This window comes from Xenia sp. Carnegie-2017, unplaced genomic scaffold (genome assembly GCF_021976095.1).
Source record: "Xenia sp. Carnegie-2017 unplaced genomic scaffold, XeniaSp_v1 HiC_scaffold_3, whole genome shotgun sequence".
NCBI classification, from domain to species: domain Eukaryota; kingdom Metazoa; phylum Cnidaria; class Anthozoa; order Malacalcyonacea; family Xeniidae; genus Xenia; species Xenia sp. Carnegie-2017.
The window spans coordinates 5,939,592-5,964,222 of NW_025813493.1; the positions used below are offsets into that span (position 1 = coordinate 5,939,592).

Sequence of the window (24,631 nt, forward strand, 5' to 3'; positions counted from 1 at the left end):
AGAGGAAGTTTTGTGTTTTGTTTGTCGTTAATTGTAACGTAGTGTTATAACCATGCCCTCATGTTGCTATGTAATTAAACTAAAAATAAAAACTATACAAGCAAAACATCTTTTCATCCTGGAGAAACTATGCAAATGAGGTTCATCGCAGCATTTACGTGTCCTAAACACAATAATCCTCACGAAGGTGTTGTGAAATGTTGTGCAATGTGGTGATTCACGGACACACGTTAGTAAATTGCTATGTCGTTCTTATTGTGTGACGTCATCTAAACATGTTAATTAATGTAATTATTCTGATTTGTTCGCAAGCAATGATGCGAATGAGGAACGGTAAGAACAAAGCGTGTGGCTTTGTGGTTTTACGGATGGGATCATGATTGCCGTATTTTCTGTTAAACGTTGAAAATGTTGTACTAAATTTACACGGAATCATCTAGTCATAAAGAGGAAGTTTATGATGCTATTAGTGTTGGACATGGCTTTGATTCGTCGTTTATTTTGAAGGAGAATTACGAAATGTTTTCATCTGATTCCTTGATCTGTGGATTCGTCGTACGTTATTTTTGTGCGTAGTGGTGTATTAGCGGATTTTTCTTACGATGTCTTGCGCCAAAGTGATTTCGAGAAACATTCCCGAACACTATGATTCGGATTGTTTGTACGAAGGCGAATTTTTACAACTCGACAAGGAGCTGCAGTACATTCGACACGCCAAGCTGTTGGTTACGAGAGACAGATTATTGTTGGAGCATTTAGACCACGAGGAAAGCGATTCTAGATCGAAAAACCGTTTAGAACTTTCTCGCTCAAGTGTGAATATAAATTTCCTAAAGAATTCGCCGTATACCTTTACACTGAATGTAAAGAACTCCGGCAACGCGAATAATGTTTATCAATTATGCGACAGACCTGAGTCGTGGGCAGACTTTCTGAAATCTATTGACTTGCAAGAAATCATCAACGATGATAATGGAAGAAGGCATAGAGTTTTACCACAAGTTACCTTCGACGATGATTTGGATGATACGTACACTGATTCTGAAAGTGAATGCTCGTCCTTTAGCGATGACAGTAGTGCAGACGATATTGGATTGCCAAGATGTTTGACTTCTCTCTATGCCGGGCAAGGACTCGGCGCTATGTCTATGTTAAATGTTAATAATGCAATGATGATGATGAATCCCGGTCATGTTCGTCGACTAAACAAGAGAAGTGGATTATTTCGAGGTTCCTTTGACATCCTTAGCCAGCCTGGAAGTGAAACGGACGATTTTTTGTCTCATGCAAATTCATATCCGCAGATTGCCTGCAATGCTAAACCTGAGCGTTGGAATTCGCTTCCAATTTTATCTGAGTTGGACAACATATTACTCGATGATGATTTACAATTTGAAAGATTTAATCGACATAAACGCGATAGATTTGGTACAAAACACCATGTACGAAGAGAGGGAACGGAAACAGCAAATTACCATTCATCGGCAGTGTATAGAACTGAATATGGTATAAAACATGCAACTTCTCCCAAGGAGTTGCTCTTAAACGAGGAGATACGAAAGCTTATTACACAACCTAGTGATATTAAATTTTGCAATACGGCTGGTCGTAGAAAAGATAGCTCTGAATTGGAGCCAATTTCTGAGGCCATTATTCACGAAAACTTTATCGAACCGACTAAGGTTTGCCCAACGGAGCAATCAAAACCTAGAACGTATGAGATTATAGATACAACTGGAGGTAAATTCAAGTTGAACTTAAAGCGACTTTGGAAGCGAAGAGAAAAGACCAACATCAGCAAGTCTGGAGGGAAAACATACAGCAGTAACCAACAGGAAAGGGAATCAAATCATGTTATGTTCATTAATAAAGTTGCTTTTGATACTCAAGGTACTGTACCCGCTACACCAAGTTTTGCTGTTTCAAATGATCGCAGAGGCGGGCTTGGCCATGATGTTAGTGGAAAAAAGGAAAATGTTGTTGTGTCCTCAGTGTCAAAGCAGAGGGAAAGCTCCACTAATTCAGGTATGGAATTTTTTCTTGTTATAGTCAAGATGACAATCTATTTGGGACATTTAGATGCACATCTCACTGCTCAATAATATTTGTCTGGCACCTTTTGATCATAATTGCTAAATTTCTCCCTCAAACTATACTTACTAATGTATTGCAAGTACAAAAATATATGTGCACGATTTTGCTGTGATTAACTCACCCTGATGTATTTTTGAATTTAACGTTTTCTTTTGTAAACACTTATAAATAGTGAAATTGTTCTTTTAGTCACTTAACTGGTGGGATAAATTGCTTTAGTTAAATCTTCACCAATTTCACACGTTTTGTTGTGTCAAGATATTAGATTAGTATGTGATCCAACACTCAATCCTGTGAAATTCCCAAATATTGCTGATAGAACTTCAATATTCAATGATATTAAGACCAACAGGATGTTAAATAAAATTGCACGCATTTGTAACTAGAAACTAATTATTTAAAGCATTTTTGTTGAACCAAGCTTCTAAATATATTTGATTGATCACATATAGCAACTTCTGTTCTCCTAAAAGTCATAAAAAGATAGCAGTTTTTATGCCCAAGGACATTATCTTTCAATATGATATGAATAAGTGCTTAGATTTATGAAAATATTCTCCTATATTTTCAATATTTTTTCATGCAATTATTTTGTGTTTAAAAATAACTCAGTCATTTTCGCGTCAGGTTTTTATCAAATTATCTAAAATTAACGTATATTCTAGTCGCCATTTAAATCACTAACTGTGTACTAAAAAGGTAGACATATTATTTCAATCTGCTCCCTGATGTTCTACATCATTGTACTGTTTATAGTGAAGCGCTTAGTGTTGTTGTATTTTGAAAATATCATTGTTTACCATCTCGTGGGCTGCTTGATTTTCATTCAAATTTTAAAATTGTGTTGCAGTAGTCAAATAGAAGAAAATTTTAATGTTCTTTTAACAACTTATAAACGAAACATTTCTGCCGCATGCCCCATAAAGCAAGCAAAATTTATTGTTTTGTGGGGAACTTTGCTTCTAAATGCATTTTCACACCTTGTGATCCACTAATCGGGAATCGTGGAGTTTTTTTAGAAAGAACTTCGCGTGTTCAGTAGCACTTCGTCTATAAGTGTGTAATGACAGTAATTGAGTACTTTCCAGTGCGTATAATTTGAGTTCTGCATATAATTACATGGAGATTTATATTTCTGATTTATTTTTCGCCAGATTAGAAATCTTTTTTCATTTTGTTATTGATAATACGAATAGCGTTTGGTTTTTCGCTCAATGTGATGAACGCTCCTTGTGTAATTAGGCCATGATTGATGTGCGGTATAATATTGCGTCCCTGTTGACTGTTTATTGAACAGTTTTGAAGGCCAGAGATTACGCCAGCCATAACGCCAGCTTTAATGATTAATTATTTATGTATCGTTATGTTTACATAAATTATGAATTGCGCTTTGCAAATTTCTATGTGATGAGCGATAATTTTGGCTGTTGTATTTTACTAGTTTAGCAATAAGAATTTAAACATTGCGTATTATGAAATACGAAACCTAAACTCAAAAGATATGCTATTATTATGTTATAAACTCTGATTATTCTTAACGTAGATCTGTCAGTATGTTCTATATTAGAATCGTCTAGTATTTACTTTAGGGTTTTTGACAGCAAGAAATATATATTTCTGATGTCAAAATATGTATGAGTTCATATTAATCATAAAGTACCTGGTATTTAGACTCGAACTCCGTGCTCAAAGCACGAGAAGGATGTTGTTTTGAAACTAACACTTGACATAGAAAAATAGAAAACGTGCATCGACACGAGAAGCTTGTGCAATCGAATTGCCCGGATGAAAAATATGCTTGTACATTTTTTTGAAATTTGACTAACCAATTATAGCGTATACTTGATTATTAAGATTTTTTAGAAAATATGTACGTACGTATGTGCTTGAAAGATATTGTAATGAACTTTAGCGCCTAGCGTACGTATTTCTCAACCGCTCCGATATGCTCCTTAGATTGTAAAATATTTAAAGTTATTGAAATAGTAAAAGGGATTTTTACGCATTTATACAGTTCTACGTGGCAATTATGTTGGTTTTCCTAGTAAAAACGTATGGTTCCGGGGAGGAGGAGGAAGAGGGTGGAGTAACTGACTTATGTTTGTGTTAGTATATAAAATATCAAAACACTATTGACATATGTTTATTACGTAACTGTGCTAAAATCTTAGGGTCTGCCGCTTGTATTTCATCAATTTATCATTTATCAAATTTCTAACGTTTTGAGGTTTTTATGTATTGGACGATGCGAGCATAATCCATGACGTAAATACTTAAGCGCTTTCCAACTCTGCAGATCAAACGTGCAAGGCTTCATGTGGTGATGATTTTGGTAAATACACTAGGCTCACGTTCAATACACTGAACCGCATGACAGTTCAAAGAAGGATCTTTTAAAATTGTCCTTGTGATGCTCCCTATTTTCTTTGTTACGTGTCTTAAGAAGTTTCTCATGCAAAGGATTGTTTCTAAATTTGGTCTATCAAACTATTGTCTTTACTTACGAAGCTCTTCATACTTTATCTTGTGTTTCCTGTTTCCGGTTGTTGTGACGCGTTGACCTTTCAAGCTTGTTTTGCCGTCATCTGCTATTTTCGCTAAAAAAATCATGAACGGAACAAATTGTCTCATTTAATATTGATAAGTCATGTAGATTGATGTAATCGAAGAGTTAAAATTCACATATTTAAAAAATTTTCTGAACTTTTTATATAGATACATTTTACAACACGATTTATGGTTTTTGGCCCATTTTCAACTCTATTTCTTTCCCTGATAGCCTTTTTTAGTTTCTTAATTAGTCTCCAAGCGTTACTTAATTAGTGTAAATAGTGTATTGTGCTTTTAATCAGTTTAGTAGTTAATTATGTATTTGTAAGCTTTATGTCTGTTCACGCGTACGTGGCTAAGATTATCCACGAACGTACCGACAGTTGTAGTCATTGTCTTATTGTCTTATCGTCTTATCAAACTGTTGTTAATTTAACATGGGTACAAAAATATGTAATGTTTGATTTTGTGATTGTACATTTTAGCTTCTATCTACCATGTACATTCCCATGTGTACTTTTTAGCGATGTACTTTTTAGCGATGTACTTTATAGCGATGTATTTTTTAGCGATGTACTTTTTAGCGACGTACTTTTTAGCGATGTATTTTTTAGCGACGAACTTTTTAGCGATGTACTTTATAGCGATATACTTTTAAGCGATGTACTTTTAGCGATGTACTTTTAGCGATGTACTTTTAGCGATGGTCTTTATAGCGATGTACTTTTTAGCGATGTACTTTTTAGCGATGTACTTTATAGACGATGCACTACTGCGTCAAATATTAGCCATATGAGTGTTGCTATCGATAACTATAATAAAAAACGTGCGCTGAATTGTCTCCAGCCGAGTTTGCATTTACTTGTGCAAACTGATCTGAGCTTGAATGAATCTGCAAATCAATTCGACATCAGTCATGTTGGATGAAAATTAAAACATTTGCTGTTTTAATTTATAAAAGAAATAGCACTCGATCTTCTGTCTATCGGGTTAGCACTGCTCATCTGTCGAGTTCTCACCTGAATTTTGATAGTTGTACTAATAACTACCATCATCACCGTTTATTCATCTTCCGTATGTGCTCAAATGAGTAATTTTTAGAAATTCATTGGCAAAATTTTCAGTAAATGTACTTCATGATATTATTGATCGTATATTTGAATATTCATATGAAAAGTACTTTCTGCTTAATCGTTTTAAATTTACATCGCACTGAGAAAAATGTCCAGGCATTTTTGGGCCATAAAAATTTGGCCGTCAAAAAGTAGCCATTACTTATTTTCTACGTTTCTGTAAAGTTTTTAACTATAAAAGTCATTCAAAATGTCTTTACACTATATAAATATATCAATTTTAAATTCATAAAATTATTAAACTTCGCCGTGTATAACACGTCATTTCTCGCTCATAGATATACTAACTGTCTACCTTTTTTTGCAAGTAGACATGCTTCTTCATCGATATTTTCGACTCGGCAATTTAAGCGATGGAGAACATGTGATCACGCGATGCTTTCGCTTTTTCCATGTGCTTCTTTTTAATCTAGCTACTTTGTTTTAATGTTTAGTTCCTTCACCGAAAGAGAAAAACAAGTTCACAATAAACTCTCCAACAACATTCACAGGTTAGCTATATCGTTTGTTTACCTTAAGGTTTTAATTATAATATTAAAAGCCGCGTGTGAGCATTATGTACAAGTTTCTTCGAAGTCTGACACTGTTGTGCGCATAGAGATTGTAATTAATACGAGAGGTGGCATTGACGACGAATTTAGGCGACGCGTGAATTGGGGAGGTGTCAAATTTAGGTCCCGCATTAAAACACGAAGTAAACAAATAATGTTTTTGCCGTTTTTTGGATTCTTTTTCAATATATTTAGTAAGTTTTCAGAAGTATCAAGAAAATTTGTCATTTTAAAGCGTTAGTAATTGTTTTTACCGAGATTGTATGTCGTTTGAAATCACCGTATACTTTGTATGCTTTAATTAAACTAAACGTGATGATGCCAACTTATGTTATTCTTTTCTGTTTTTCTGTTTTTACAACCCACATATTCACATACTTTAACCGTTTTTAACATTTTTCCGGTATGGATGACAAATATATGTTTTAAATGAAGATATGATCTTCGCACTTTGCTGGACAATTTAAGCAATCGTCTCAGGAACCTGAAAAAATCAGGTGACTCAACGGGATTCGAACCCATGACCTCTGCGGTGCCGGTGCTCTGACCAACTGAGCTATGAAGTCACACAGTGGTGAGCAGGTCAATTTTGTTGGGCTCATGTTTTCTCGTGAAAGGAATGTCGTATGAATGTTTAATGCAGTGTGGTGTTTGAAATTAAATGAAGATATGATCTTCGCACTTTGCTGGACAATTTAAGCAATCGTCTCAGGAACCTGAAAAAATCAGGTGACTCAACGGGATTCTGGGTGATATCAACGGGATATATGTTTTGGGAAGTCTTTTAGCAATTGTTTAACAACTAGATTGTGATAGTATTCGCTAAAGCTTTTACGCATCATATGTACAAAAAAGTCTAAAACTCATAGTCTTCTTCCATTATAGCATCTAGGAATCAATTTTGCCCCACAAAAAACGCGTACCATATTTTGGACTATAGATTATATTACGATGCCACCGCTAGTCTTATTTATTATCTCTGTGGTTGTGCATACATGAAAAATGTTACATAGACGGGATTTGAACTCGCACCCTTTGGCGGATCTAAGAGATAAATTACTGCAGCACATTTTGGAATGTATTTACATTTCTAAGCGCCTTAGACGCAGGTCCATTGGTAAAAGTATCATCTTTAGAAATTCAAATTTGTCTGAAAGTACTTTGAATTTAAAATTGAGCTGCTATAGTTTATTTTGCCGAGCGCTGGATCGGATACTGCTTGCACGTTTGGGATACTATTCTGTTGAGTCACCAAGCCTAAATAAGCCTCGTCCCAGGCCACATGTTTTTCATGAGCATTTTACCCTGTCAGAATGTATATACGTATTCTCTAATGATGGCTTTGGAGTTTGGAATAATGTTGCTTAGTAGCTTTGTCAGCCAATATAATGATGGGTAACTAGCTTTAATCTATGCATTTTCCCGAGAAGTGACGTCAAGACCAAGTTAATTAATAGATGAACTGTAAGCAGTACTTGATTTTTCCGAGAAGTGACGTCAAGACCAAGTTAATTAATAGATGAACTGTAAGCAGTACTTGATTTTTCCCGAAAGTGACGTCAAGACCAAGTTAATTAATAGATGAACTGTAAGCAGTACTTGATTTTTCCCGAGAAGTGACGTCAAGACCAAGTTAATTAATAGATGAACTGTAAGCAGTACTTGATTTTTCCCGAGAAGTGACGTCGAGACCAAGTTAATTAATAGATGAACTGTAAGCAGTACTTGATTTTTCCCGAAGTGACGTCAAGACCAAGTTAATTAATAGATGAACTGTAAGCAGTACTTGATTTTTCCCGAGAAGTGACGTCAAGACCAAGTTAATTAATAGATGAACTGTAAGCAGTACTTGTAAACAGTGGATTACTAGTTACGGGGCCTGCTGGCTGAGACAAAGTTTGTGAGCCTTTAAGTGGTATATATTCCTACCATTATAAGTTGAGCTTGTTGAGGACCTTTGCGCTCCTTCCGTTCCCTTGTGTTTGAAACTTAAAGTGTACATAGTACAGAAATAATTTTAAGTTCAAACGAAAATGATTGACGTCATAAGGGAAAAGGCAAACCCGTTACTTCATGATTTCTGAGCATCGCGCACTTAGAAAGTAGATTAATCCATTTTCCTCAATAATTAATCGATCGTACGATTTTCAACAGCATAAACGATCCAAATTAAGCACATTTAGCAGTAATATGTATATTACGTGGATCGTGCATTCCCAATATCGTTAGTGCAAAAATTTGAAGCCGGAAGTAGACTGCTATAATTAGATATGCCGCCATAATGAACAGTCCCACTCGTAATAACAATCTATAGTAAAAAAACCAAGATAGCAAAGAATTTTGGAGCGCATTGTACTTATACACCCTAAAAAAGTCTTTCAACGTGAAGCTAGAAGCATTCTCTTGTGACTGTATCTCTCAAATGGTGTTACAAAAAATTTTGGAATAAATCCTTTCTTAATAGTACAACTGCTTCCTATACTTAATCTTGTCAAAGCTAATACGTAGCAGTTTTGTCAATGCATCATAAGAGATGCTTCTCGCTATTTTTCACAGCAGAAATTGTTATACTTTGTATGTCAACCTCGTGAAGTGGGACTTTTCAATATGGCCGCCTTCCGGCTTCAAATTTAATTAGTTATACGCGATTCATGTACGTATGATACGTATCAATGACATTTAGCTAGTTCGGAAAAGAAAAAAAGTAAAAACTAATGCCTACATAACGCTGGCCTTTGCGCTTCAGCCTGTGGGCTCAAGCCTATTAGACTACTGTATAATCCGCTAGTTCCTTTAAGACTGGTATATGATGGTTATATTTTGTGTGGCTGTTTAGGCAAGAACACAATTGGAAAGAAAATCGTTAAAAAATTTTTGTCGCCAATGTCTACTCTACGGTCCGTGTCTGAGGAAGAGAAGAATTTGGATCTGCCACAAGTCACTGGTCTCGGCTACAAATCTGGAAATACAAATGATATGCCAGTTGAAGACCGTCGTAAGAAACTGCTTGACACAAATCCACTTCATATTGCTCAAGAACTTACGTTAATCGATAAAGAACTTCTTGTGCGTATTCCCTGGAATGAACTGTCAACGTGTGGCTGGATGACCAAACATAAGGTAAACTAGAAATTTTCGTTTAGGTATCAATTAGGATTGATTAATAGGATGATGTTGAACTGGTGACTATGTCAGCATTTGTACGAAAACATTATATTCAACAGTAAGATTAACATTATATTCAACAATTTCATACATATTCAACAATTAGATTAACATTATATTCAACAATTAGATTAACATTATATTCAACAATTAGATTAACATTATATTCAACAATTTGATTAACATTATATTCAACAATTAGATTAACATTATATTCAACAATTTCATATATATTCAACAATTATATTAAGAGCTTGAGGTTTCTGTAAGGGGACTCTTGGCGAGGGTTTTTTTGCAATTTTTATATAACCGCCGAGTGATGACAATGACTGTAACGATGTTGTCCAAAATAACGAGTTCGAAAACCGTTTGTCTGACAAAAGATATAAATAAAACTTTGTGTATTGTGAATGTATCGAGATTAAATTTTTACTTTTTATCTTTAAAGTACACTCGCTCTCCAAGCGTTATGGAAATGGTAGAGTTCTTCAATCGTATTGCACTGCTTATTGCTTCAGAAATATTATTTGAAGTTGATCCATTGATGAGAGTTCGTGTTATCTCGAAAGTTGTCCAGGTTTGTTGTCGTTATCGATAGAATTCTCGTCTGCGATAAAAACCACTTGTGTTATTGTTTCCTGAAGCATTTGGAGGAAGACTCCAAATGTTTGAGATACTAAATTACAAGCTAGGCTGGTGCAGTATTTAAAAAAATCGATGTACATATCGAAAAAAATATCGATATTTATCGATGCATCGATATTTTTTTCGGATATTTTTTTCGTTGTTTATGGTGTTGCTCGCGATGACTCGTAGCTAGATCAAATTGAAACTTAGCCAACAATTGCCGCGCACGTGTGATTGGATCAAGATTGTCTAATGGTATACAAAACCATTTAAAAACCGCTGTAAAGCCATTAAAAGACCATTAAAAAACATAAAAACAATCTATAATAACTATTTATATCGTAACACCGAATATTTCGTTATGTTTTCCCCGTATTTTCGGTATATCGATATTTCGATATGTTGAAAAAACCAATATCGATATACCGATATTTGAAAAAAACGATATCAATTTTCGATATACCGCAACAGCCTATTACAAGCTTTTGTTTCGGCAATTCTTTTTTATTTTGCATTTTACAACTTACAAGTATAATAACAAGCAGATAGCTATTCTAATCTTTAGAATACTGCACATATTACAAAAATAGGTATCGTTCAAAATACTGTTTGAATGACTTTCCTTTTTTTATTTTGTATTTATTAACAAGATGAAATGCTGAACATAAACAAAATTTGCGGGTTGACTGTTATACTATACAAAAAGAAAATTTCGGTCCGATATTTCTCAGCAAAGACCTCGAGCTCGTTTTATAAGATCTTAGTATTGTACATCCGAAAACAATTGTTGTAAGCATTATGTTGTCCATATTTATTTAGGTTGCCGAGAAACTCCATGCATTGGGTAACTTTAACTCACTGAAAGCCTTGCTTGGTGGTTTGCAGTGCACACCAATTTATCGTCTCAAAGAAACCTGGAGACAAGTTTCATCAAAGCGTAAGAAGTAAGTTACTATTAAGGATGAACATATATTGGACAATCGTGTTGAATTGTCGCCCCGTTTAGTATGTATCTCCAAATTACTATGAAATCAGGGCAAGTTGTAGTTGATCATTGCTATAAGTGTATGAAGTCGAACAATTAATTAAGCGGACGGCGCATGCTCATTACTTTCTTTAATAATGTATAACTAAGTGAGCTTTTTACGCACTCCAAAATTGGTTCTATAGTAGATCCTATTGGTCATTGCCTTGGCAATGAAATCAGATCGTTAAAACTAATTAGACAACACTCTACCATAGGCTTTATTAATACCCTAATACCGTAAAGAAGAAGTTGACTGTATGGATTGTGATAAGTTTTATTAGAAATGTTTTTATATTTGCCATTAAGTCAATGCACGAATCAAAGTTAAATAGGATTATGGATGTTAACGAAGAAATCAATTAAATGTATGAAATATTTTGTGTTTGATTAAAAATAGCTACGAGTTAAAGGGCAGTATTTTTTTCATTCTTTACTCTATCATTGAATCCCTCCCACCCCCCACATCCCCACCTTTGTTTACGTACATCGTTTCGGGAACTTTGTTTCATGCCAAACTATTGACCGATCATATGTAGCTACATAAGCCATATACTCTTTGTGTATGTTTTCATATGTAGATCGTCCAGGTTAGTAGAGTCCCGAGAAGGACTGTTGGACCTTAGCGGTAGTCATCGTCAGAGTCACTTGACTCTTCTCAAGAAGCTACCAGCCTCGACGATCTACATCCACAAACATGTAACGATACTCCCGCGTTCAAACCATGCACTTTATAGTCTTTGTATTTGTCTCCATTTCGCCCCCGAGCTTTATGAGCAGCTCAAGCCATTTCTCTGCAACTCTAATCGCTTACCTTTTTTTTCTGCTATATATAGGAGCTTTCGTGGATTAACTAAGTTAATGAGCGAAGACGACAACTTTGCCGCTTATCGTAAAGAGGTCGACAACTTAATGAACCAGAAAACGCCATGTCTTCCTTTTCTCGGTGACTTTCTCACTCAGATTGCTCAGACGCAGACCTATCTGGCATGTAGAAAGAAGAGTCCTGAGCCACCGAAAGAGGAGATTTTGGAAGAAAATATTCCCAATCCTTCGACACCAACACCCAAATCATCTCGGAAAAAAACTCGATCACGCACAAGTTTAGCTAAAGGGAAGCGTTTCTTTTAAGACGAGAGATAGCCGTTTTTCCAAGTCTTCCCCTAACTTGCCTGCATCGTGCGTGAACACTCCAGAACGTGCCCACAGCTATCGAGCTCAGCGTTTTAGACGTTGCCGCAGTTGGCAATACAGCAACGATAGTGGTATTCAGGTTAATAACAGCACTAACTCCAGTTTATCGGCAAGCTCAGCGTCTTTTCTCACCAGTAACACGTCACTCGGTAGTGGCACGATTGCGTTTCAAAATAAAAACTCAACAAACGATGATCGCGGGCGCACAACATCACATCATCACACGCAATCCAATTCAACGAGCACACCCGTGTCTAGCAAAACCTCATTGAAAAAGAGGTTGCGTCGCAACCAAAGCGTTTCAGAAAAGTCTTTATCAAATTCAGACAGTGGAAGTAGTCTAAAAACTAAACTTTCCTTCATGCGATCATTTCGACGAAGTAAGAGCATGGATCAGTCGCCGTCAAGTGTAGAAAGTTTGCCGAAACTGGGTCCCTCTCGCAAGGAGAACCGAAATGGTAGCGTCAAGACTGGTAATGGAAAAAATGGTCGACGTATTTCAGAGGCTGAAACGGAGAAAGGTACGTTGTTGTTTTTAAGTAGGGATGAAGGAAAATTGCCAATTACTGATGTCATCATTCATTAGCAGATCGTGGTAACTGTTGGGCCGATTTATTGGCACCGTTTATTTATTAAAATAAAGAGATAGCTACAAATGTTCGACAAAAAGGTTTTAAATTGTGTTTACTCTTACAATATACGCTATGCACTATTATGATCACTTTCAATCTTGCTTGCCTTTACTCAAAGCTTAGTTTTGGCCGATTGTGATCTAAAAACATGATATTGTTAGTTTCTGGCGTAAACACAAATGCGGGGTATAACTATGCGGTAATTGATCTTGGAAAATATTGTGCCACATGATTTTGTCGAAAATCGACACTTCGCCCTTTTTAACAGGGTGGACCTTAAATTGAATTCTGGGTGAAATAACTTCCACCTTCCCGCTTTCCCTGTGGGTCCACCACCCCCCGTATCTCATGAATGCAATCTGGGCCACATGCTTTTAATGTCTTGTTCAAAGCTATCATTATTTGAGCCAAAAGATGTGTTGTTTTACTACTTATAATCAGCATTTTGTCTTGCGTTTCGTAGTCGATTACCGATTATTTGAGAAGTGGCTGATTAATCTCGGCTGTGCCTAAAGGCCCGTTCACACGATTTGATTGTTTCGCTTCCGACTTTTGGTTGCTTGTTCAGATGGTCCGATAATTTATATGACGTTTATATTCGTTAAAATATTTATAGTCGTGAAAGCAGCCATTTGTGTTATCCAGTACATTTATCGATATATTTTGCGTATTTTTATTCTTGTTTTCAAGTCTTTTCAAATCTAATTTTTTCGCGCCAAATCAAATTTGGGAAGTATGACGAGTGAGAAGTCTGAGGCTAGTCGGCTTCCTTTGATCTTGTGGGATGAAAATAGAGCAAGCTCTATTTTTCGATTCATCCGATTTTTCATACAAACAGATCCGACTGTCGGTTGCTGACTTTATATGTGTTCACACGATCCGTTTTTAGGATTCGACAAAGTTGGATCGTGTAAACGGGCCTTAATATGTACCTATTAATCCGCTCACACTCATCCCCAATTTCTACACTCTGGTTTGTAAGTACAAAATTGGGATACATATATAATCGTTTCTTACCGTCGCTATCGTTGGTATCACATCTCATAAGGTCTGAAAATCTTGTGAAGCCTTTTGCCGCTGACACCTGTGGAACGGTTTTCGTCAACGACCAAGAGCCCAGTCTACCAAATACCTGACTTCGCAGAAAATTTTTATGAAATTTTTCATTTTTGACAGAGAGTCTCGTCTATTTTTTTTCAATATGGCCTCCATGCTTTAGCATTTATTTCGTAGCTTTACATGTAGGAGATTAGGTGATATATCGTCGAATTTCATGTTTTATATTATTAATTTCAAGGAACTGAACTGCAACTATGGCACTTCCATCTCGCCGCTATCCAATACAGCTTTCCAAGTCGGCCACGTGTTAAAGACTTTTTATTAACAACACCTTTCAACTCTGAAGAGGATAATTACAAATTGTCGTTGCAGCGTGAACCACCTAACAAACCAGCTGTGTCATAATTGAGGGTTCCTGCTTTACACAAAGTATATTTGCATAGATTTGTACCAAATTTTAAAACTTGTAATTGATGTACTTTATCTCAAAGATATGTTTTAATAAGATGCTCAGAGTTTTATGAAGAATTAAGATATTCATATACTCTTAAAGAGGTTTTCTTTTTATCTGTAAATAGTCCAAATTTAAGAATCTGTATATATTGAAAGGTTTTCAAAGAGTCTAATTAAAGTTCTCCAACTTTTTTTAAATATCGAAACTTATCTACTGTTTATGCGGCAAAACTTTGTTGAAAATTTGCTTATAGTCACACTATTGTAGTCCATCACTTTTGCGATGAAAAACTACTCGCATTTTAAAAATCTCCCTTGTTTTTCTACCGTCATTTTTCGCATACTATGTTACTGCAAATGTATAGTGATTTACACGTATGTGATTTACACATGATTTACACGTATGTGATTTACACATGATTTACACGTATGTGATTTACACATGATTTACACGTATGTGAAATTTTGTTCTAATTTAATTTTCCTTCCTTCGTTTCCAGAAATGTGTTCAGTTTTATTTATTAATTTATTTTGTTCTTATTTATTTTTCCGTTAGAGCGTAATATCCTTTAATATTCTTTAATATCTTGTCTCCGTTGTCAGATCAATGCCTTTCAAAATGCCATTGTAGAGTCTTTACTGTGTTTAGTGTGAGAGGAGTGAAGTTTATTATCCAATAAGTGAAATGTGACATAAGTAAGTGGAAACACTGCAAATTGTTCAATAGCAATCTCAAATTTCAGTCAATTTTGATGAAAATGTCGGAAGAGAGACCGAGGCAAAGGCAAAACTTAGACAGACTTTTGAAGTTTTGTGTGGAAAATACCCTAGCTGAAGATCCTGGTGACCGATCTAGTTCTAGCATCGAACCAGAGGTGCATTTTCTGTTTTGCTGCTTGCTGTTTTCGTAGAAAATTAAGCATTAGGCGTACCCTGTACATTGAATTCAGAGTGGGGTTAAATTTGAAAGAAATTCAGTTCGTTAATTATTTTCCACGAAGTGTGGCGTCTTTGCTGATTTTAGCATGTTGAAATTAAGCCATATTTGAATATTTGTATGTGAGAATGGCTCTGTAAGAAAAAATTCACACGATACTCAGGCTAACTCAGTATTCACTACCTACAACATTATACGTAGTATTCAGTAACCAGTGTAGTAGATATTTTATTTGTTGTATCAACTGATATGTAATGTACTTTACAGATAAATCTTTCAACCTTGTCTGAGAGTTTTAGCTGTTCATGATTTTGTCGTAAAAAATCACAGTGTATGATGTGATTTGATATTAAAGTTGCTTTGTGTTCACTGTTGTCTATGGTTCATCATAAATTATTTCTTACTTTTAACAAACACAAAAGAAGTTGATTTTTGGAGAACAATAGGTTTATTGGAACCATCAAATATTTGGCCATGCTTAATTACTGTAATCCTCCCCACCCCATCCCCCAATTTTAAAATGTTCTTAGCCTTGTTCCTATCACACAGTCTTATCATATAGGATTTTAAAAACAATTTATCAGATATTATAATAGCTGTTACCAGTGTTACTGTGTAAGTTAAGTTAGGTTAATTATGATTATGAAAATTAGTTACTTTGCATATTTTTTAAGCCTCATTTTGTTAGACTTTGATTTATTTTCGAAAATTTATGGAAATTGAAATAGAATGCCACTTCATATATCAGTGATAGACATGGGCGAAACTAGAATGTTGAGGGGAGGGAGAATTGATATATTCAGCTCTGTCCTGTTGATTTCTTTTGAAATTGTGCTTGCTAACAAACCAAATCAATCAAGCAGAGTTGAATATATGAATATTCACCCCCCACCTAACGCTCTAGTTTTGCCCCTGGTAACAGACACTTCATGAAATATAAAGAAGGGAGGTAGAGAATTTGTGTTCATTGGTACACATTTCTTCCTTTGCCTAACAAAAGTTAAAGTTTTAATTATTAAATTAGGCATTGAATACCCTAATTCCCATCTTGGGAGCGCACAAGCTGCTTGTTCTTGAGACATGTTGCTTTGGACAATGTAAATAGGCAAAAATATTATTTGATAAAGTAAATGGTTTGAACCCGGGAATTGTAGATGAAGATCGTCTAGATTAATAGAGTCCTGAGAAGGACTATTGTTGTTGGTGTTGACTGACGTTTCAACATCCTTAGCGGTAGTCATCTTCAGAGTCTAATATTATGTAATATTAATAATCAAACCATCACTCCTATTTTGATTAATTTAGCGCCAGGCATGGCTACAAGAAGCTCTCAAAAACTTTACTGGTGAAGATGAAGTGTCTCTAATAAAGAAGTGTTTGATGTTGCTGTCTACTCCATTTGGAGAGTTGTCAGCTGACCCTGAAGAGGATTTCATGACACGAGAAAATGCTTTGGAACAAATAGAAAGTGTTGTTGACAACATTGACAATGCCAAAGGTATACCTTTAGAGAACCAGAAACTTTTGCCTACTTCTTTTTGAAAAAGAGCAAATTCCAGCTCAATTCCTGAACGTGATTTTTACTCTGCATATGACAGTGAAGATGACTATTGATTAGCATTTAAAAAGATCAGTAATCAAAGATTCTGATTGGACTGCTCTAATCTACGTCATCAATACGTATGTACAAATTGACTAGCATTTAAAAAGATCAGTAATCAAAGATTCCGACTGGACTGCTCTAATCTGCGTCATTAATACGTATGTACAAATTGACTAGCATTTAAAAAGATCAGTAATCAAAGATTCTGATTGGACTGCTCTAATCTGCGTCATCAATACGTATGTACAAATTGATTAGCATTTAAAAAGATCAGTAATCAAAGATTCTGACTGGACTGCTCTAATCTGCGTCATCAATACGTATGTACAAATTGATTAGCATTTAAAAAGATCAGTAATCAAAGATTCTGATTGGACTGCTCTAATCTTGCGTCATCAATACGTATGTACAAATTGATTAGCATTTAAAAAGATAAGTAATCAAAGATTCTGACTGGACTGCTCTAATCTGCGTCATCAATACGTATGTACAAATATGTCACCATTTATTCTTGATCTGTTTTAGATTGCTTTAAACTTGGCGGATTAGATGTATTTTTGAAGTACATTGATGATAATATGCATTGTACATTACAATGGCAAGCTCTTTCTGTTCTTGGCTCATGTCTTCAAAACAATGCTTATTGCCAGGAGCAAGCATTAAAGATAAACATTTTATCAAGATTACTGAAGATCGTAGACGGAGATTTTGGCGATACAACAGTTAATGTCAAGGCAGTTTATGCTCTGGGATGTAAGTTATTGTTGCATTTACCAATGTAGACAAAATGTGTAGACATTTTATGCTCAGGGATGTAAGTTATTGTTGCATTTACCAATGTAGACAAAATGTGTAGAAATTTTATGCTCAGGGATGTAAGTTATTATTGCATTTACCATTGTAGACAAAATGTGTAGACATTTTATGCTCTGGGATGTAAGTTATTGTTGCATTTACCAATGTAGACAAAATGTGTAGACATTTTATGCTCTGGGATGTAAGTTATTGTTGCATTTACCAATGTAGACAAAATGTGTAGAAATTTTATGCTCAGGGATGTAAGTTATTGTTGCATTTACCATTGTAGACAAAATGTGTAGACGTTTTATGCTCTGGGATGTAAGTTATTGTTGCATTTACCAATGTAGACAAAATGTGTAGACATTTTATGCTCTGGGATGTAAGTTATTGTTGCATTTACCAATGTAGACAAAATGTGTAGACATTTTATGCTCAGGGATGTAAGTTATTGTTGCATTTACCAATGTAGACAAAATGTGTAGACATTTTATGCTCAGGGATGTAAGTTATTGTTGCATTTACCAATGTAGACAAAATGTGTAGACATTTTATGCTCAGGGATGTAAGTTATTGTTGCATTTACCAATGTAGACAAAATGTGTAGACATTTTATGCTCTGGGATGTAAGTTATTGTTGCATTTACCAATGTAGACAAAATGTGTAGACATTTTATGCTCTGGGATGTGCGCCAAATGTCAAGGCAGTTAATATCCTGGATAAAGTTTTTGTAACGTCTACACGTGCACACTAAATGTCAACGCGGTTTATGCAGTGGGATATTAGTCGTCAAATGTGGTATTAGTCCGCATGCGCACAAAACATTCAGTTATTACAGTACGTAGCTAACATCTGCTCTTGAGCACTTTAAGCCTTGCTCGCATATAGTCATTCGTGTCGTTTGACTCGTGTCAAAATTATGCAAACAACCTGTACGTACAACTATATGAGAACATTTCAGAGGCGACTGCGATGACCTCAACCGACTAACATGACTGGAAAGACCACGGTTGCTTGGTTAGAACTGTGCTTTTTCTGGACGATCGAAACGACCGTTAAAAAATACAAACGACTCTATGGGAACTGCTTTCATGCAACGTAGTCAACCGGGATTGCTTCATTACCCTCAAATGTACGGATTTGTTCGGTTTTGTAAGTTAAAAAATGGCAAAGTTAATTTAAGACTGTTTGTGATAGGCTCCAAGATCTTTTCATTTATTGTATATAGCTATTTTACGAAGTCAAACTCTATGCTTATGACGCCTATCTGTCTGTCTGCTACGGCTTTTACGAAGTCAAACTCTATGCTTATGACGCCTATCTGTCTGTCTACTACGGCGCAAAACAAATTAATAGCCAAAGTGCTTTCTCTTTATAAACAGCGGCCGTTATTTTCGCGCTGGAATTATTTATACACATTCTCTCAGCAACCCTGAGAAGATTGTATGAGAACTGCAGGAGCCTGAATCGTCCCAGTCGTTTTACAATTAAACGATACAAATTGTTATGACCTCAACGACTTAGGCAACTTTATATGAACCAGGGTAAATTTTACTTTGTATAGTAAGTAAAAAAACGAATGATCCTAATCTGAATGGTGAATTTATACGGAAGGATTGACTAGCCTGTCTGTTGATTGAAAAGAAAGCAATTGATTATCATCTGAAATTTTTGAACAGGAATTTATTTAAAGTGCATGTGATTCAACAATCTCTTTTCTCCAATTAGAAAGCGCGTGAACCTATGCAGTTGAAAAGTTTTTGCGTTGCCAAATTTTTAGGTATGATTCGAGGTTGCGAGGAGGCTGAAAGGCAATTTATTGAAAAAGACGGATTCTCATATCTTCTTCGTGCTGTGGAGCGAAATGTTCCTAAACTTAACATCAAAGCGATTTTTCTTATTTCAAACTTAACAGATGAAAACCAAAAAAATATTGGTTAGTAGCTATATATGATTCATTTAGTTCAAACTTAACAGACGAAACCAAGAAAATATTGGTTAGTAGCTATATATGATTCATTTAGACGTATGAATTGAGGTTATTTTAGTTCTTCCAAAACTCGTTGAAAAAAATCAAAGAAATTGTTGCTCATCTCTTAAATTTTGTCAAGCACATTTATTTTGAAAAGAAAGCGAAATTCAACAAAAAAAACTGTGTATGAAGAATTCGTCATTTATCAATCGCCATATCTATAGCAATAGCGATATTTACGCTTCTCTTTAGAGTGCAATTACTTTCATCGTCTAATACGCTCTCCTTTACGATTAATAGTCATTGAAAGAAAAAGTCCCTCGTGTATGTGTTTTTTTTTGAAAATTGTACTGAAAACGATGCTATTTCTTTTAAAAACTATCGGAACAAGTGTTGATTCAACGTTAAAGGGCCAGTACAACGAAAAATTTGCCAGTAAAATTCTAGTTTCAAACATATAACATTTTAGTTACAAACATATAACATTAAAAAAAAATTGTCGAACGACATCGAAGTTCTTAAACAGTGTAGTCATATCTCTTTGCATTCTCAAGATATTGAAGTTTTGCGTTGTCTGATTTTGTAGAGGAAGTGACATCACGTGTGTACATCAACCGGACAGAGTCTCTGTCGTGGTAAAGTGTTAATGAAATAAAATTCTGCCGAGGAATTTCATCCAAAAGTTGATAGGAAAGTAAAGGATGTTTACACTTTTGCAGCGACCCATGCAATATGACCTCAATTTCTCTATAAATCGGACATCATGAAATTTCAATATGTTGCGAATGCAAAGTATATGACTTGTTTTGGAATGTCTTCTGTCATTTTACGAGAGCAAATTTTTTATAATGCTCGCCTTAAAAAAACCGCATATTTTGAGAGTCATCTCCAATGAAAAAAATTAAACTACGCCGTTGTTTACCCCATGAAGATTATTGTACTTTATATTTTGTAGAAACTCTATGCAACATGGGTATGGTAGAGAAAATGATTGCTATCATTCAAGGGCAACACGAACAACATCATGAGCATGTCCTACATATTTTGCTGAAATTTGTAAAGAACCATCATCCCGCATTGTCAGAATCACGGCGACAACAATACGATTTAAAAAGGACTTTGGAAAATCGCAAACATTATCTGCAGCAAACAGATCCAGAAGCATACGAGGTCAGTGAACTCTTGTCGTCATTAATTTTTTCTTTTGAAACCGCTGTTACGTATGCGCATGTATGCACGTAGCTGACAATACTTTATCCACCCGCGAGCTTAGCATTGTAATGGAATATTGTTCTAAAGATAGCAAATACCATAGTGAATGGTAAAAGTAATATAATAAGTTGATAGTTCTTAAAAGAACTGTTTTAAGGAAAGAACACTAACCCAGTAGTTCTAAATTAAACGACACGATGCATTTCGGCAGACTACTCCTCAGGTGTCAACGTCTGCTAAATGAAAATTTACAATCTACCGATATTTATAATGCCAAGAAAGAGTGTACGTCATCTCCAAAAGGGAAGATGACGCTTAAAACAAGGATAAATTAAAAACATGATCCTTTTGTCTGCAGAGGACGGGATTGGTTAACTTAATTAAAACAGCCTCCATACTTTTACCATTCACTATGGTATTTGCTATCTTTAGAACAATTTTCAGATTTGTCACCACAACAAAGTCTCTATTTTATCATTGTAGTAGACTGTCCAGCTCGTTTTAGATGAACTTTGTTTGTTTTTTTAAAAAATTAATCGAACTCCGTGTGCCAAAAAGAACTAATCCAAATTTACTTCGGTAAGCGCGCTTATCCGACATGCTTACAATTAATACAGCTTCCGAGTTTATTCTTCTAGGTATAGCTGGTTAGTCCATATGTAACGCGGGCTCCTATATTATAAGAACTGTGCGCGTCAATTATTACAGCAACCGTGTTTATTTGGCTAAATTTTTGCATTGATGGCCGATGAATCAAAGCCTGTGTGCAGGCTATTACCTGAACTCAGAATATATTAAAAAAGACGAGTGTGACAGTAATTTGTGTAATGAAGAAGACGCCGTTTGTTATGCTTTTTTTAATTAATATCTGAAAAATATACAAGAGCGGCTATTGTTCCATAACAATTTTGAGCGTTTTGATGCCTTGACCATGTTACTATTATGGCTTACTTGTGAACAACTTTGAAAATTTTTCCAAACTGAATTAAATATGGCCAAAGTGAATGAAATGAGCCCACACATGTCAGACTTCAAAGAAGGCGAGAAAGGAAACAGCAAAACTTCATTTTCATTTAAAAGACGTACGTAAAGAAAGACGACATTATGCAGGTGTGTAAAAACACTAGATATAGCAACAATAGTAGTCACATGAACGACAAGAGCGAATGATATGATTGGCACACCGAATTTTAAAGTACAGTACACCATCGTTCGAGGAGCGTGTTAAACTAAATAAAATTTTTGAGGAAAGAGGAAGAACTGTTCGGGAGAGTCGACGCATTAGTCAAATTGTGCAAGGTTAGAATAGGCGTAACCATATTTTGCGCCAGGTGTTGGAGAAATAGGTGTTGGGCAAAAAATTAATGACTGACCTGGATGTAGCGAAAAGAAAGGTCCCAATTCAAAAAAGGAGCAAGGTAGGACACCTTGAAGTCTCCCGTGCTGAAAATATATACGTTCAAGGACTTTGCAATTGACTGAGTCAGGTTTGAAATGATATATACGTACATCGCTGTCTGATGCAATGTACTTACGTTGCAGAAGCATTTTTGTACTTGTTGCTGTTAGTTGACTCAATGATTACGGATTGATTATCAAACTTGAAATCAGGAACACAAGGTTACAAGACGCATTGGAAAGACTAAAAGCGTAGTACTGACATGATCTCGTTCTTATACGGACATGTTGAAGAGATTATACAACTGCCTAGGCTAGCTATGTTTAAAGAAAAGAACCACAAGGAAGCTGAAAAGTTTAACGAGAAGAACTGCGGGAATTATAATGCTTTGACACATGTTTGCATAATTTTGATTTAACAAATGCTACGAACATATCCATGCAGGGTTAACTACTTCACCGACCCCCAATGCTGCGTGATCTCTGCTTACATTGAATTTTTAAAGAACTTTCTACCACCTCACAGAGTCTATTTAAACGAAAAATAATGCTGAGTTTCATTTTGGCAGACGTCTTTATATTTTATGTTAGGAAACGTGCATTGGGTCACGTCATTTTATTTGCTCATCAATAACTGAATTAGATGAAATATCAGTAAAAGAACTCCCGGATTCAAATCTTTTGCCTCCTGAAGACGGCAATGATACCAAATACAAAATCTAGTTTTCTATGAAAACTCGCTATAGTTACTTCAGTTGAGAATTGGGGATGGGGTACAAGATTCATTATTACACTAAATTACAATACAATTGTCAGTATCATGTTTTAGTTGTGATCCAGGGAAACATATTATAACATATTATGTTTCCCTGTCAAGTCAAGTTGAACATGACTGGCTGGCTACCCATAACGAGTAATACCGGTATCTTTGACATTACGTCCAAACAAATGCCAGTCGCCACAGTAGAAATACTCGTTATAAAGACTTAACTATTTGTTTACCCAAAACGAAGAGACAAAATGATGGTGGGCGATCTTTTGCTGCTACTGCAAGTCGATTTTGGAACAGTTTACCTCTTACTATGCGTAAAATTTCATCAGCTTCACTTTTTAAAAAGAAACTTTATGATAAAGCTAATTCAGATATGCTCATAGAATAATTTATTATTTAGTTTTTTAGTATTTTTAGTCTTGTGTAATTCTGGTTTTTAAATTGTAATTAATCTCGTAGTTTGTTAGTTTGAGGGCCACAAGTTTTTCACACTTGTTGTGTCACGTGTTACCCTCTTTTAATAATAAAGTTTAATCAATCAATCAATAATCAACGTCACGTGATTTTTTTGAAATTTAACTAATGTCTGAGTTCATCGATTAAATCGCAACTTCACAATGTAGCAAAAACAATTACGGTAGTTACTTCATATACACGCGCCTTTTTTGATCAACAGCGATTCACATCAATTGCAATATTACGTAAGAACTTGAGCAGCATAAAAAGGTATGAAGCCAATTCTTATTTATTTCTGTTGTTTTTATGACATTTTAATTTGCATTCTGACCATAATAGTGGACTACCGTGCATTAATACAAGACAACTGTTGTGGTTCGCATGACTACATTTTAATATGTTCGTCACTTCTCTTTCAATCCTCTATTATGTCCTTTTATATATTTATATAGAAGAAAATAAGCTATTGCAGCAAACTATTTTTGTATATTTATATAGGAGGAAATAAGCTATTGCAGCGAGCTATTTTTATATATTTATATAGGAGGAAATAGGCTATTGCAGCGAGCTATTTTTATATATTTATATAGGAGGAAATAGGCTATTGCAGCAAACTATTTTTATATATTTATATAGGAGGAAATAAGCTATTGCAGCGAGCTATTGAAGCTTTGTTTCTCGGGCGATAATGTCAATGATGAAACTGAGAGATGATTGAAAAATTACGCACCTTTAGTGGATGCTCTTGGATATGTATTGATTGTATACTATGTACTTTTATCTTGCTTTTTAGTCCGTTGATCTTTAAGAAACATTTGTGCTTTTAAAGTAATCCAAGGCTTCTTATTGGCTAGTAACCATCTGTCTAACTGTATTAGGGGAATATATTTTCGTCAACGTGTAGTTTCTGCATACATACCAGTAGTGTATTTCGTCGACTTAATTTACGCCACTTTATAAATCAGTTTTAGTTGAGCGTTGATTTTTGAGGACTTCAAAT

General features: G+C 35.2%; 2 protein-coding genes across 5 annotated transcripts; both read left to right on the forward strand.

The window, feature by feature from the left end:
- The first annotated feature begins 314 nt into the window (after positions 1-314).
- LOC124454353 lies at positions 315-14,680 on the forward strand. 3 transcript variants are annotated; one of them, XM_047005163.1, is made up of 7 exons: positions 315-2,025; positions 6,212-6,268; positions 9,165-9,448; positions 9,942-10,070; positions 10,940-11,064; positions 11,981-12,859; positions 14,268-14,680. In XM_047005163.1, the coding sequence occupies exons 1-6, from the start codon at positions 603-605 to the stop codon at positions 12,273-12,275; spliced, it is 2,313 nt and encodes a 770-aa protein (XP_046861119.1). In that variant the 5' UTR covers positions 315-602; the 3' UTR covers positions 12,276-12,859; positions 14,268-14,680. The 3 variants fall into 3 exon arrangements, with proteins under 3 accessions (XP_046861119.1, XP_046861121.1, XP_046861120.1); XM_047005165.1 differs by lacking the exon at positions 9,942-10,070; XM_047005164.1 differs by lacking the exon at positions 6,212-6,268.
- Positions 14,681-15,078: 398 nt separating this feature from the next.
- Positions 15,079-24,534, forward strand: LOC124454238 (hsp70-binding protein 1-like). 2 transcript variants are annotated; one of them, XM_047005051.1, is made up of 6 exons: positions 15,079-15,357; positions 16,725-16,917; positions 17,548-17,775; positions 19,602-19,736; positions 19,799-19,818; positions 20,749-20,958. In XM_047005051.1, exons 1-6 carry the CDS (start codon positions 15,235-15,237, stop codon positions 20,773-20,775), a joined length of 726 nt encoding a protein of 241 aa, XP_046861007.1. In that variant the 5' UTR covers positions 15,079-15,234; the 3' UTR covers positions 20,776-20,958. The 2 variants fall into 2 exon arrangements, with proteins under 2 accessions (XP_046861007.1, XP_046861006.1); XM_047005050.1 differs by lacking the exon at positions 19,799-19,818 and adding an exon at positions 24,268-24,534 and having other exon boundaries at positions 15,094-15,357; positions 19,602-19,757; positions 20,749-20,963.
- Positions 24,535-24,631: the final 97 nt, after the last annotated feature.

Bases quoted from the DNA above. Each gene is read 5' to 3' on its own strand.
- LOC124454353 (XM_047005163.1), top strand. From the start codon at position 603: ATGTCTTGCGCCAAAGTGATTTCGAGAAACATTCCCGAACACTATGAT. The intron at 2,026-6,211 runs GTATGGAATTTT...TTTAATGTTTAG, and splicing joins GGAAAGCTCCACTAATTCAG to TTCCTTCACCGAAAGAGAAA. The intron at 6,269-9,164 runs GTTAGCTATATC...GTGGCTGTTTAG, and splicing joins CTCTCCAACAACATTCACAG to GCAAGAACACAATTGGAAAG.
- LOC124454238 (XM_047005050.1), top strand. From the start codon at position 15,235: ATGAAAATGTCGGAAGAGAGACCGAGGCAAAGGCAAAACTTAGACAGA. The intron at 16,918-17,547 runs GTATACCTTTAG...GATCTGTTTTAG, and splicing joins CAACATTGACAATGCCAAAG to ATTGCTTTAAACTTGGCGGA. The intron at 17,776-19,601 runs GTAAGTTATTGT...CCAAATTTTTAG, and splicing joins GGCAGTTTATGCTCTGGGAT to GTATGATTCGAGGTTGCGAG.